Below are 12,027 nucleotides of genomic sequence, written 5' to 3'. Positions count from 1 at the left end.
TCCCGTACACACAGGCTGTAATATAATTGTGAGTCACTGTTTGTATAGCTGAGCGGATACTGGCTCTCCAAACTTCAGCTCAGAACAGCGGTCCTCAAGAGAAGCACACACTCCATTGTCATTCATTCATTAATACACACACACACACACACACACACACACACACACACACACACAACATGTTGGGTCTCACATGTCTCGGGTTTGACTTACTAACTGCAGGTGTTGCTTCTGTTTGTGTGAGTTTGAACATTACATGAGTTTGAAATTATTTTTCTAGGCAAACAATGATACTCCACCAAAATGCCACACATCAGACCCAGGAACATGTTTATGGCTACCCTTACTGTTTAAAAAAAGAATGCATGAAGCTAGAATAAAATGTTTTTGTTTACAAGCAGATACCCTGTTCTTTCTTTTGGTGTTTTGTATGTTCAGATATTCATATAACAAAATATATACAAATTAATACCTAAATAGGGACATAGTAGTATACTTAAAGTATGATGTAAAGTTCACTTAAAGAAAACGAGTATACTTGCAGTATAAAACTACTAAACTAGTAGTTTAATAAGACTATACTTCAAAGTGTACTAAAAATGCTACTACACGTATTTAATTAGAAAACTATCAGTATTCATATGTTCACTTTTAATATAGTTGCAGTACAAGCTAAAAATATTGTTGTAAACTAGTTGTGTACTTAAAGTTTACTACTCTTATACTTAGAGTATACTTAAAAGTATACTTTTATATAATAGAAAGTGGGCCAATTTAGTCCCAAGGAGTATTGAAATAGTACACTTACAATTATACTACTAGTACACTGATATCTGTATACTTACTACATACAGTATACTTAAAATATACTTGAACTTTACTTAAGTATACTTAATAAAATAAACTTGAAGTATACTACTTTTTGGTAAGGGTAATTCAAAACAAAAAAGACTAATGAAATGAATATGGCTAGTATTGAGGGAGTCTGGGGAAAAACTGTGACAGACCATCACTCAACTCCATCCATGAATCACAGTGTGGGGTCTCATGGCATGGACATGGGGGGCTTCTGCTGGCCCTGCTCACTTGTCTTTATGGATAACATGGCAGTAGATGGATGAAGTTTTTACTAGTAAAACATCTTGGATACAACCAAACATCTTAAAGTTTAAAAAGTATTTTCTGTTTTAATATATTTACAAATGTAATTTATACGTGATGGCCAAACTTAATTTTCAGCAGTCATTAATCCAGTCTTTAATGTCACATGATCCTTGAGAAATCATTTTAATATGCTGATTTGCTGCTCAAAAACATTTCTTAATATTATCTGTGTTTAAAACTAATTGTGCTGTTTAATGTTTTAGCATTTATTTGAGATATAACTCTTTTGTAACATTATAAATGCATTTACTGTCACTTTTGAACAATGTAATGCATCCTGGCTAAATAAGAGTAACGTTTTACAATTTGTTAACATTGGGTAATGTATTTTTGCAGCATGCAAACTGTTAATAAAAGTGATCTTGTTCATGTTACTTGCATTACCTCATGTTAACAGATACAACTTTTGTTCTTAAAAATTTTAAAATTAACATCAGCTAAGATTAATAAATGCTGTAGAAGTATTGTTGATTGTTAGTTCATGTTAATGTATTTAACTGATGTTGTTAAAGTAAACCCTATTGTAAAATTCTATATTTCTTTCTTGTAATGTTTCTTGAATGACATACTGTAGATACAGACTACATATAGATACATGCATTTAAATGTCAGGATCAGAAACAGACCCACACAGAATCCTGAAAATATGAGCAGGTGTGCCATTAGGTAAGCTATTTCTAATTCAGACATCGAGTTGATTTGTCTCATGAAATTCACAACAGATACTCAAGCAGACTTTTTATCCAAAGATAAACATCACTGCAGTTTAACTATTAATGTTGTTTAACAAGGAGACAAACAAATGTATCTCTTGTCTGTTGAAGGACAAACCTGAAGAGAAGGTTAGTAAAGGTTACAAGAAGAAAGAGAAAGGTCACAGAGAGGTTTGCCTTTAGCAAAATTGTGGGGAAACAAGTCTTAGCTCTTTACCTAAAGTTAATACATCTCTGCAAATGATTTAATGCTGTTAATATCCATAAATAAGCCATGGAAACATTCTTCATTTCTTCACTTTATATGCTAGACAAAAGTGATGGCAGTCCAGTTGTAGTCCTTTTAATGTGAGAAATCAAAACAATAAAATAGAACGCGTTTTAAATGTAGTTCCTGTGTGTGCTGTAAGTGTTAACAGAGCAGACCGAGATCGATTCTGACTGAAGGGAACCTGAATGCTGTCATAAGAAACTGTTTAACTGAAGGGCTTTGACTTATATGTGTTTTTGGTGCAGATTTGCGGTTTCTATGGCTCCTTATGAAGCAATGGGTTGTATTTCTGAGAATTCCGAAGCACAGAATCAATCAGCACATTTCATTACGTACACACACACACACACACATTCCACACAGAGGTATGTAATGCAGATTCTGCTGCCCTCTTCTGTCACTCTGACAAACTGCAGTCTTGCAACAACTGTCTTTAATGCACATACTTATACACCACATACAGGATAAATTCCACTGCTTTATATCCAAAAATACTTCTCTTCATATTTCACGGTATACTTTCACTTTCTGAGAATGACACTCATAAAGATAGATGGAGTTGTGTCTTTTGATAAGTGTGGTGTTCTCAGCAAACCTCAGCACATTCCCAACTTGACCTTTATCTATCAGGGGTCAGATGTCAAGGATCTTTATGAGTAACTCAGTAATGTGGATGAGGGGGGCACTTATATATACTTCAACCCCTAATCAAAGGCACAACAACAGTGAAAAACCAATTAACGTTCACCTCAAAAATCAGGATAATAAAATTCATTTTTTTATTTTCTGTGCAGTATAAGATTGTTCAGTAGAACTCTCTCTCATCTATAACGGTGTATGTGAAGTGTTTCTGCATCCATTTGTATGTAAATGCCAGCATGTGTGCTCTTTGTTGGTGTGTGTTTCATTTGATCTTCATCTCATCTTTGAAGTTTGACTTATGCCCTCTCAACTGTGACCCCATGTTGGATAAAGCTGCGGAGGGGTCGGGTAATTCATTCAAAAAATGAACATACCTGCAAAAGTTCTCTCAGTCCTCTCAACAGCACAAAGCTAAAGAGTATGCATATCAAGACAGAAAAAAAGAGAAAAACCTAGGAAAAGATACAGTGGCAAAAAAACAAATGAGAACCAATTAGAACTGATTTAAGAGCCAAACTTTTTAAACAGTATGATCAGGGTAAATTGTACTTATTTTATCTGAAGAACAGTACTAAATTCATATATACATATACAGTCCACTCCTTGTGAAGCTCTCCCAAGTGTTTGAAACAGCTTTGCTTGACAGTATTCTCAAGCTTGCGGTCATCCCTGTTGCTTGTGCACCTTTTCCTACCCAATTTCTTCCTTCCAGTCAACTTTGCATTTAATATGCTTTGATAAAGCACTCTGTGAACAGCCATCCCTTTCAGTAATGACCTTCTGTGACTTACCCTCTTTGTGGAGGGTGTCAATTATCGTCTTCTGGACCATTGCCAAGTCAGCACTTTTTCCCCATTATTGTGGTTTCAAAGAACAAGAGCTACACGGAATTTATACTGTAGGGATGGTCATTTAATGAAACTCAAATGTAAATATTCTAATATTTTGAGATACTGGATTTTTTACTTTCATGAGCTGTAAACTCTAATCATCAAAATTAAAACAGAAAAAACTACTTTTAAAATGTTTTACTTTACATGTAATGAATCTAGAATATATGAAAGTTTCACTTTTTGAAATGTTACAAAAAAATAACTTTTTCACGATATTCTAATTTTTTTAGATGCACCTATAATATATATATATACACATACACATACATACAGTGTGTGTGTATATATACACACACACACATTCTTATCTGCTTGCCATACATCTTGTCGATTTTTATGGATCATAAATAAGATGTATACTGAATTTTAAAATCATACAATTGTGATACCATAAGCAGACCCACATGAAATATGGGCACACTGTATTCCACCGAAGGTTCAGCAGATTTCAATGGAATTCAGTACACCCAGTCCCATGTGGGCTTGATTGTGACATTTACAAGGAAGCAGCATTTCCCTGCTGAATCTTGATGTACCATTACAAACATGCTCGAACATAGTTCAGCTTAAAATTCAGTCGACTGAACCACACTGAAGAGGGACATCATATTTGCATATAGATGTGCAGAAAAAGTCATGTACTTGCTTGTCTGTGGAAAAGATTGAGAGCCACGGCACCAAGACCTGTGATCTAAAAGAACTAAAAAAGTTGCACCATGAGGATTCTCCCTGTAATTAGCATTGTGTATTTCACTCTGGATAAAGTCTGCTACTAACTAACATGACCTCAAACATCAAGTCCCCAAGGAGCCCCAGGCATCTCTCTCTTACGAAAGCACTCAAAATGCATGCTGTTTGAGGAGAATACTAACTCTTTTATAAGACCTGCAGGGCTTGCAAATGCTCCAGAGTTTATTTAAAACCAGTAAAAGATCTGGACGGAGCTCGGCCCGGAAACACACCTAGTCCCTCAAGGCTTATTATAGCACAGGATCAAAAGTCCAGATAAATCCCACCTTCTCCTCTCAACACTCAACAGAGCCCCCTCAGTCCACATTTTCTCAGCTACTGCCGCCAAGTTTCGCATTGCCGTTTAATTGGGTTTATAGCGCCATCTAGTGTAAAAAGAAGAGACTTGTCTTATATGACAGAATTCATGTCATTCACACATTCATTCATTCATGCATCTATCTGTGTATCTATCTATCGATCTGTCTGTCTATCTATCTAGACTCCCATACAGTAAATTATGATAGAAAATTATTGAAGTAAAAATAATTGGTAAAAAAAAAAAAACTTTGGGACAGAACTAGTTAATTTAAATCCATATTTCATTTCACACAATATGAAAAATTACTTCCATTAAATGAACTGTACATCTTAGCTACAAATGTAGTTAATGCATGAACAAATACATTTACTTTGTGACTGGAGCAGTCAGTACCCACTTTGCACTTCCCTTGCAATAAATCCATTCATCCTCACTACTGCGAAACAATTACGGTACTATAGGTTTTTGGGAAAGTGCTGTAGTTGTTTTTATTGCCATGTAATATTAAATCACATTCAAAATTACAAGGGGTATTTTACCCCAGGTGGCCTTTTATTTCCACTGTGTGTGAGGGGCTATTTATGTTAAATGAAACGGATTACTTTGTGTAGCGATAGATAGATAGACAGACAGATAGATAGATAGATTCTGTCAGGTATTTTGAGCCTTGTTCCACTGCTAAAACGTCGTGGTATTTATAGGGTAATTTTTACCGAAAACGGATGAAAATAACGTTTATAGTCTATCTTCACGCACACGCACACTGCCCCTCTACGCTCGTAACCGGGATCTGTGTGTCTAGCCGAGCAAGGCGAGCGGGGTGATTCCTCGCAGGGTGAGGTGGGCAACAATGCGCGCTGTTGAATTAAATGGTGAGCGCGTAGTTAATGAAGTTTCAATGGAGGAGGCAAGGATGCGCGCGACAGCGCACGCGCCACACCCCCGCCTTCAATTAAAACATCTCAGGGTTCGTCTGAGTGCTAGCGAAGATGGCGACAGAGTGAAGGAGACCGCGGAAAGATGACAAGCCCCCTACAGACAGACAAACACGCACGAGCTCTTCGCCCCGCCGCCTCAGAGATGCCCGTGAATGAGTAAGACGCGGCTGCGTACGATGTGTTGTCAAGGAGATGCGGGGTAGGTGATGGAGTCCCGCGGCATGTGCTTTATCATGCACTATCTCGGTAATTCAGACGCAGGTGTTTGCAGTGCAGCTTGATTTTGAGCAGCAGGTGAAAGGGACGCTTCGAGTCATCATGTAAACGTCGCGGTGGGGAATATTGCGGAGGAGACCCGCCCGTGTGAGCTCGCGCTTTGTCTTCCCCTCTAAAATATGATCACGGGCGCCTGGCGCTGTGGAAGGAAACTTGACGCCAAGTTAGAAATCTGCCGCGTGACCGAATCCATCGACAAACCATGCGCGGAGCCGGAGAAGGTGCAGAGATGGCGCATGAGCCTCGCGTCGCTGCTCTTTTTCACGGCGCTGCTGTCCGATCACCTCTGGCTCTGCGCGCGCAAACTCACCTGTGTCAGGTGAGATGCTCTTTTTAGTCACTTTGGATGACGTATAGACATTATATGTGTAGATGCATTTAGTAGCAATGCCAACCATCCACAAGCTTGAGTACTACATTCAGCATAAATCTGAATAATAGTTTGGTAACGTGTGTTTCAGGCAGTGTATAAAGCCTGGCTCTGTACAGAATATTTTCCGGTTCCTCAGCGGCAGTGTGTGAGGTGGCTTCCATGCAAGCACTATTGTGGTGTGGTCACAGCCAGCTGCCCCTTCATCCTACCTGACAATGACCATCTGCTGTATGCCGGTCTGCCAAGCTTTCTCTGTGCAGGTAAATCACAGAATACATACACTATATGGCCCAGCGTTATATGTGCAGCCCCGTCTAATCATCAGGTTTTGCTGTTGCAGTAACTGTACTGAATTGGGTTCTTCCAACTTTGTTGCAACAGTCTGGCCTGCACAAATCCCGCTGAACAGCTTTGGGATGAATTGGAACAGAGAGTTCATACCAAAGGTGTTCAGTGGGGTTCAGGTCTAGACTTTGTGCAAGCCAATCAAGTCCTTCCGCACCAGACTCTGTAAACCAATTCTACACAGACCTCGTTGTGTGCACAGGCTCATTGCTATGCTGAAATAAAAAGGGACATTCTTCAGACGTTGAAGTTGAAAGTACAATTCTTAAGAACATTCATCCCCACAGAAATAACTGGAATTACACATATTTTTGGCTATATTAGACATTATTATTATTATTAGACAGTTAACTGATAAAATTCATAATCTGTGTCTTTGACTAAACCACTACACTGATTAAGGTCACAAAAGCCTTCAGTATCATTTATTAGTTCATGCAGTGTTGTTATTGTTAACTAAAACTAATAAAATCATATTTGTTAATTGAAAAAAATTTAATGTAAATATTACATGAAAAGCTTAAATGAAAATCAGAAATGTGGGCTTAGCAACTTATAACTAAAATAGTTTAAGCTGAAGTTCTAAAATTACTAAAACTGAAATAAAGCTAAATAGAAATCGAGAACCAATAAAAAACTAATAATCACTTTAAATCAGTAAATCTCTAACTTAAAGTAAAACCTGAAAATATAAAAGCTTGTTCATATACAGAGCCCGCCATAAGTATTGGGACAGTAAAGACAAAATTGCGCTCTTTGCTGTGGAGTCAAGAAATCTGTAAATATGATTAAAAAGATGAATATGAGACAAAACTACAGAATGTCACATTTTATTATTGGGTGTTTCAACACATAAATGTTTTACCAGCTAAGAAGAAAAGCACTTTTACAGTTTGGAACAGTTGCCTCACAGGTCTTTCTAAGTGATCAGCTGTTTCCTGTTGCATTAATTGTTCAGATATTAAAAGCAGGGAATGTGTCGTATCAGTTATATCCATTGCTTCTGCAGTCTTGCATTCGATGACGACACACACAAACCTGGAGCTGACTTTGAGAGAAAAGCAAGCAATTTGGATGCTAAAAGAAAGGAGGAAATCAATTAGAGCTATAGCAAAAACAAAGGGCATGGAGAAATCAAGAGTCACCCCACCCGCAACCAACAACGATGCATCGGCTGAGAAAAACAACAGCAGTTGATGAAAGCTGTGAAATTAACCCTAAAATACATGTCTGTAAAATCACCAACAACCTCCAGAAAGCTGGGGTGATGCTCTGACAATCTACTGTGTGCAGGAGACTTTGACATAGAATTACAGAGGCTACACTGCAAGACGCAAACCTCTGACCAGCACCAAAAATAGAAAGGCAAGATTAGAGTTTGCAAAAAGCACAAAGGTTAGTAGAGTTTTGGAACTGAGTTTTATGGACAGATGAGACAAAGATTAACCTTTATCTAAGTGATGGGAAAGCAAAAGTGTATAGAGAAAAAAGGGAACTGCAAAGGATCCTAAGCGTACAACCTCATCTGTAAAGCATGGTGGAGGTGGTGTCATGGCATGGGCATGCATGGCTGTCTCTGGAATAGGCCCTCTCAGTTTTAATGATGACGTAATGTATGATAGCAGAATGAATTTGGAAGGGTGCAAAACCATCTTGGCTACCAATATTCAAGAAAATGCCACCAGAGCCATCAGAAAGCATGTCATATTGCATCAGGACAATGACCCAAAACACCCTGCCAGTTCAGTGAAGGAGTTTATCAGGGCACAGAAATGCAAAGTCTTAGATTGCCCAAATCAATCTCCAGATTTAAATCTGATTGAACAAGAATTTCACCAGCTGAAGAGAAGACTAAAGGCAGAAACTCCCCAAAACAAGCAACAGTTGGAATTGGCTGCATTAAAGGCTGGGAAAAGCATTTCAAAGGACAAGACAAAGAGTCTGGTGTTGTCTATGGGTCGCAGACTCACTGCTGTCATAGCAAGCAAGGGATCTGCAACTAAATAATAGTTTTTAATCTTTTACATCTGCCTTAAGTTCAACTGTCCCAATACTTATGCTCACATCAGATAGTGGGATGAACTCTAAAAGTGCTGTCCTTTTTATTTGGTAAAACATGTATGTGTTGAAACAGCTAATAATAAAATTGCGACGTTCTGTAGTTGTGTCTCATATTCATCTTTTAATCATATTTGCAGATGTCTTGACTACACAGCAAACTGGAGGGCACTGTATGTATAAATACTAGTATATAAATAATACTAAAATAGTGTTGGACATGACGAAATGAATGACCTGCTGTTCAGTGAGTAAATCGGATTAATCAAGAAACTGCTCCAACTGATTCGTAAATGTTCAGGCAGAAATGTTTGTTTTCGATTCACTAAAATGTGTCGATGCTCTCGGTACAGTGTTTTGTCCTGTTCTAACCCAGTGTTTCTCTCATTTTCATCAGGGTTTCACGAGGAGTATTTGACCAGTCAGGGTCCAGACTGCTGTGATGTCAGATGGAGTGGGTGTGACTCCACTGTAGGCGCCGCATGTGCTCTGACACGCCTCCCTGGCTCCTTCTCTTTGCATAGGAGGTTATCATCAGGAGCGGTGTCATGTACAAATCGTCTTCATGGCAGTAAATTGAAACTGTGTGTGCTTGTTCTCTTCTTACTACACACCGTTATCTCCATAACAACATTGCAGCATTGCAGCACTGGCTCTTTGGAGGCAATAGTACCTCTAGAAGACGTTCCCATGAGGAAGGAGTAAGAGACTGGAACATCTCCCTCTTTATTGGAAGACACACATGCTGTGAAAGTGTTTTTGTCTGCTGTGCATGAGACGAACCTTACCAAATGCCTGGAAAACAGAAAGTCTCACCACCACTGAAGCGCCTGTGCCTGTCTTTTTGAGGGTTGGAACATCTGGCTTGATATGAGCATGCATGTTTGTGTGAAGTGAGTGAGTGAATTAATGTTTTTAACTGTTTTTCAGTGATTTTCGTTTGTTTTATGAGGACTAATTGCACATGTTAAAACACGGCTCATGAATGAAAATCTTGTTTTGTTTTAGACAACATTCTTGGAAACAAAACCGAATGTATGAAGTATGAATGGGTGACATTGTTACATATCTCCTCTAATAAAACCAACACTATTGGAGACATTTTTCATATTTAAGATTCTTATATATACAGGGTTTATGTTTCTGGACACTTTGTGTCCTCCTGTCCATATGTCTACACTGGCTACAGGAGAAAAGGTGGTTGAATTTGAATTTAGGGTGGTTTCTGCTGGCATTTTCTATGACGTGTTCTTGTGTGCTTCCTTTAGTGTTATTTTCTGTTTTGTGCTCCCTTCATAACTCTTTCTCTTTCTAAAGGCTTTCACACACTGCTGTAGCCAAAACCTATTAACGCCTCTCACATTTACTCATGGGTTTTATGTTGGTCTTGATGTTTGGGGGCTGTTAAGGGGGCTTTTGGTAGTTACCATTTAGCAGATGCTTTTCTTCCAAAACAACTCGCAGTGCACTAATTGAAAAAATACTGTGGGAAAAACTTCGGAAACGTTACAAATTTACTCCATGTGGTCTGTCACAGTTCTACGACCTCCCCAATAACAACATGAAAACAAGTTTAAAATGATTACATTATTCAGACAGGGTGGTTTCAGGCACACATCATTTACATAATGGTCAGTGATATCCACTTTCATAGTAAGTGGATATATATTTCACTCTGCTCTAGCTGTCAGACTCAGAAGCAGTTGTGGGAGAAAAATAAGCAACACTCCAAAGAGAAAGGAAAAATTGAAATCGCATCATATGACCCCTTTAAGTGTCCCAGACAGACTGACAGTGTGCATTATTCAAACGATTCGTTCAAAACACTGATGCATTCAGGAACGAATCAAGTGACTGGCTTTATGGGTGTGCAACTGAAACATTCATTCAAACAATTTAACAGTCTTTATGCCATTTAATCATTCGCTCACTCAAACAATTCATTCAATAACACTGCCTCATTCAGCAATGAAAAGAAAGGCTGTGTCCGAAATCACATCTAGCTGGAGGTTGCCTACTGTTTTATGAATTCTGTTAATTTTCACACAGTTTTTCATTAGGTCGGTATGCATAATGCATAATCAGCCCAACTTGTCCTTATGAGCTAGTCATTGAAAAATTCATTCTACTGGTTCGTTCAAAGTGACTGTTTTTAGGAATGAATCATTGAATCATTTACTAAACCGATTCGTACAGAAACACTGATTTATTCAGAAATGCCTCTCCTGGATTTATAATATCAGTACAACTGAGATTACCTAAACACCATCACTCTATGTGGCAATCTTAAATACATTGTAGAAGTAAATAGAACAAATGCCCAGAAATTTGTCATAGGAGTGAGGTAACAACATTGTGTTGTGATTGACAGGATTTAAACACGCTTCTATCGAACGTTAGTAACATTTCGTTTCAAGGCCGTGAATGAACAACAACAAATAACAAAGAGACCATAATAGATTAGTTATTTTATTTTTGGTTGCTTAAAAAGGCAACCAACATATCAAAACTATTTCCTTTGCTCATGTGAGTGTTTCTTGATTAATGATCTAATGTCAGATAGAATTTACGCAGCAGCTGGACTTGTTTAGATGAAGATGTTTAGCCGCTCATCTCAGTGGTTTCATCAGTTTTCTGTGAGCATGTTGGAGTCTAAGAGATAAAGTCTTTGAGCTGAGTCAATGGATCTGTTCTCATGCTGCTGCTTCTGTGCTCATTTCGGCCTTTTTCGCCTGAGATTATCTCCTCCACGATCTAAACTCCTACCAGGATGTTCTGCATGAGCACAGACTTCAGTCTGTCTGATTCTGATGCCAGTTCTTCATGTATGGACTTTGAGACTGTACTGTAGCAACCCAACAAGCCATGTATATAATTTTCCTATTATATTATGTACCCTTCAACTATGTCAGTGCATATCCTTGATAGGCCTGTATGATACGATTTTAGCCAGTAGGGGGCAGTGTTTTCTCATAGTGAGTGTGTTGGGTTTGGATGCAGGTATCTTGTATCTTGCACATTTATCAATATCATTTACCCACTTCACTGCCTTCTGACAAGTATCTTTTCTTCATACTGTACATACCACTTCCTGACTGTAGTAAAAGTAATAGGCCTAGCTATTCACAAAAAGCTTAATTTAATCAATTTAACTTTAGGACGTCTTCATGGCTATGTTGTTATTGTTTGCTGAATTTTGTATAAGCTACTGAATTTACACATAATAATTGTTCCAGAAAAACCTAGAACATTCAGTTTCCAGTTCCGTCTGCATCTCTCTCCCTCTCTCTATATGTGTGTGTG

At 38.2% G+C, this 12,027-nt stretch overlaps 1 protein-coding gene across 1 annotated transcript; it reads left to right on the top strand.

Annotated features, from left to right (window-relative positions):
* The first annotated feature begins 6,177 nt into the window (after window positions 1-6,177).
* LOC107700891 (transmembrane protein FAM155A-like) lies at window positions 6,178-9,816 on the top strand. Its single transcript, XM_016502729.1, has 3 exons — window positions 6,178-6,267; window positions 6,410-6,581; window positions 9,122-9,816. The coding sequence occupies exons 1-3, from the start codon at window positions 6,178-6,180 to the stop codon at window positions 9,427-9,429; spliced, it is 570 nt and encodes a 189-aa protein (XP_016358215.1). The 3' UTR covers window positions 9,430-9,816.
* The last annotated feature ends 2,211 nt before the right edge of the window (window positions 9,817-12,027 follow it).

The sequence above is a fragment of the Sinocyclocheilus anshuiensis genome, unplaced genomic scaffold (genome assembly GCF_001515605.1).
Source record: "Sinocyclocheilus anshuiensis isolate Anshui unplaced genomic scaffold, SAMN03320099.WGS_v1.1 scaffold438, whole genome shotgun sequence".
NCBI classification, from domain to species: Eukaryota; Metazoa; Chordata; class Actinopteri; order Cypriniformes; family Cyprinidae; genus Sinocyclocheilus; species Sinocyclocheilus anshuiensis.
This window is presented reverse-complemented; position numbering and strand designations above follow the sequence as displayed.

Coding starts and splice junctions, on each gene's coding strand:
- LOC107700891 (XM_016502729.1), top strand. CDS start 6,178: ATGGCGCATGAGCCTCGCGTCGCTGCTCTTTTTCACGGCGCTGCTGTC. Junction 6,268..6,409: donor CGCAAACTCACCTGTGTCAG/GTGAGATGCTCT, acceptor CGTGTGTTTCAG/GCAGTGTATAAAGCCTGGCT. Junction 6,582..9,121: donor GCCAAGCTTTCTCTGTGCAG/GTAAATCACAGA, acceptor CATTTTCATCAG/GGTTTCACGAGGAGTATTTG.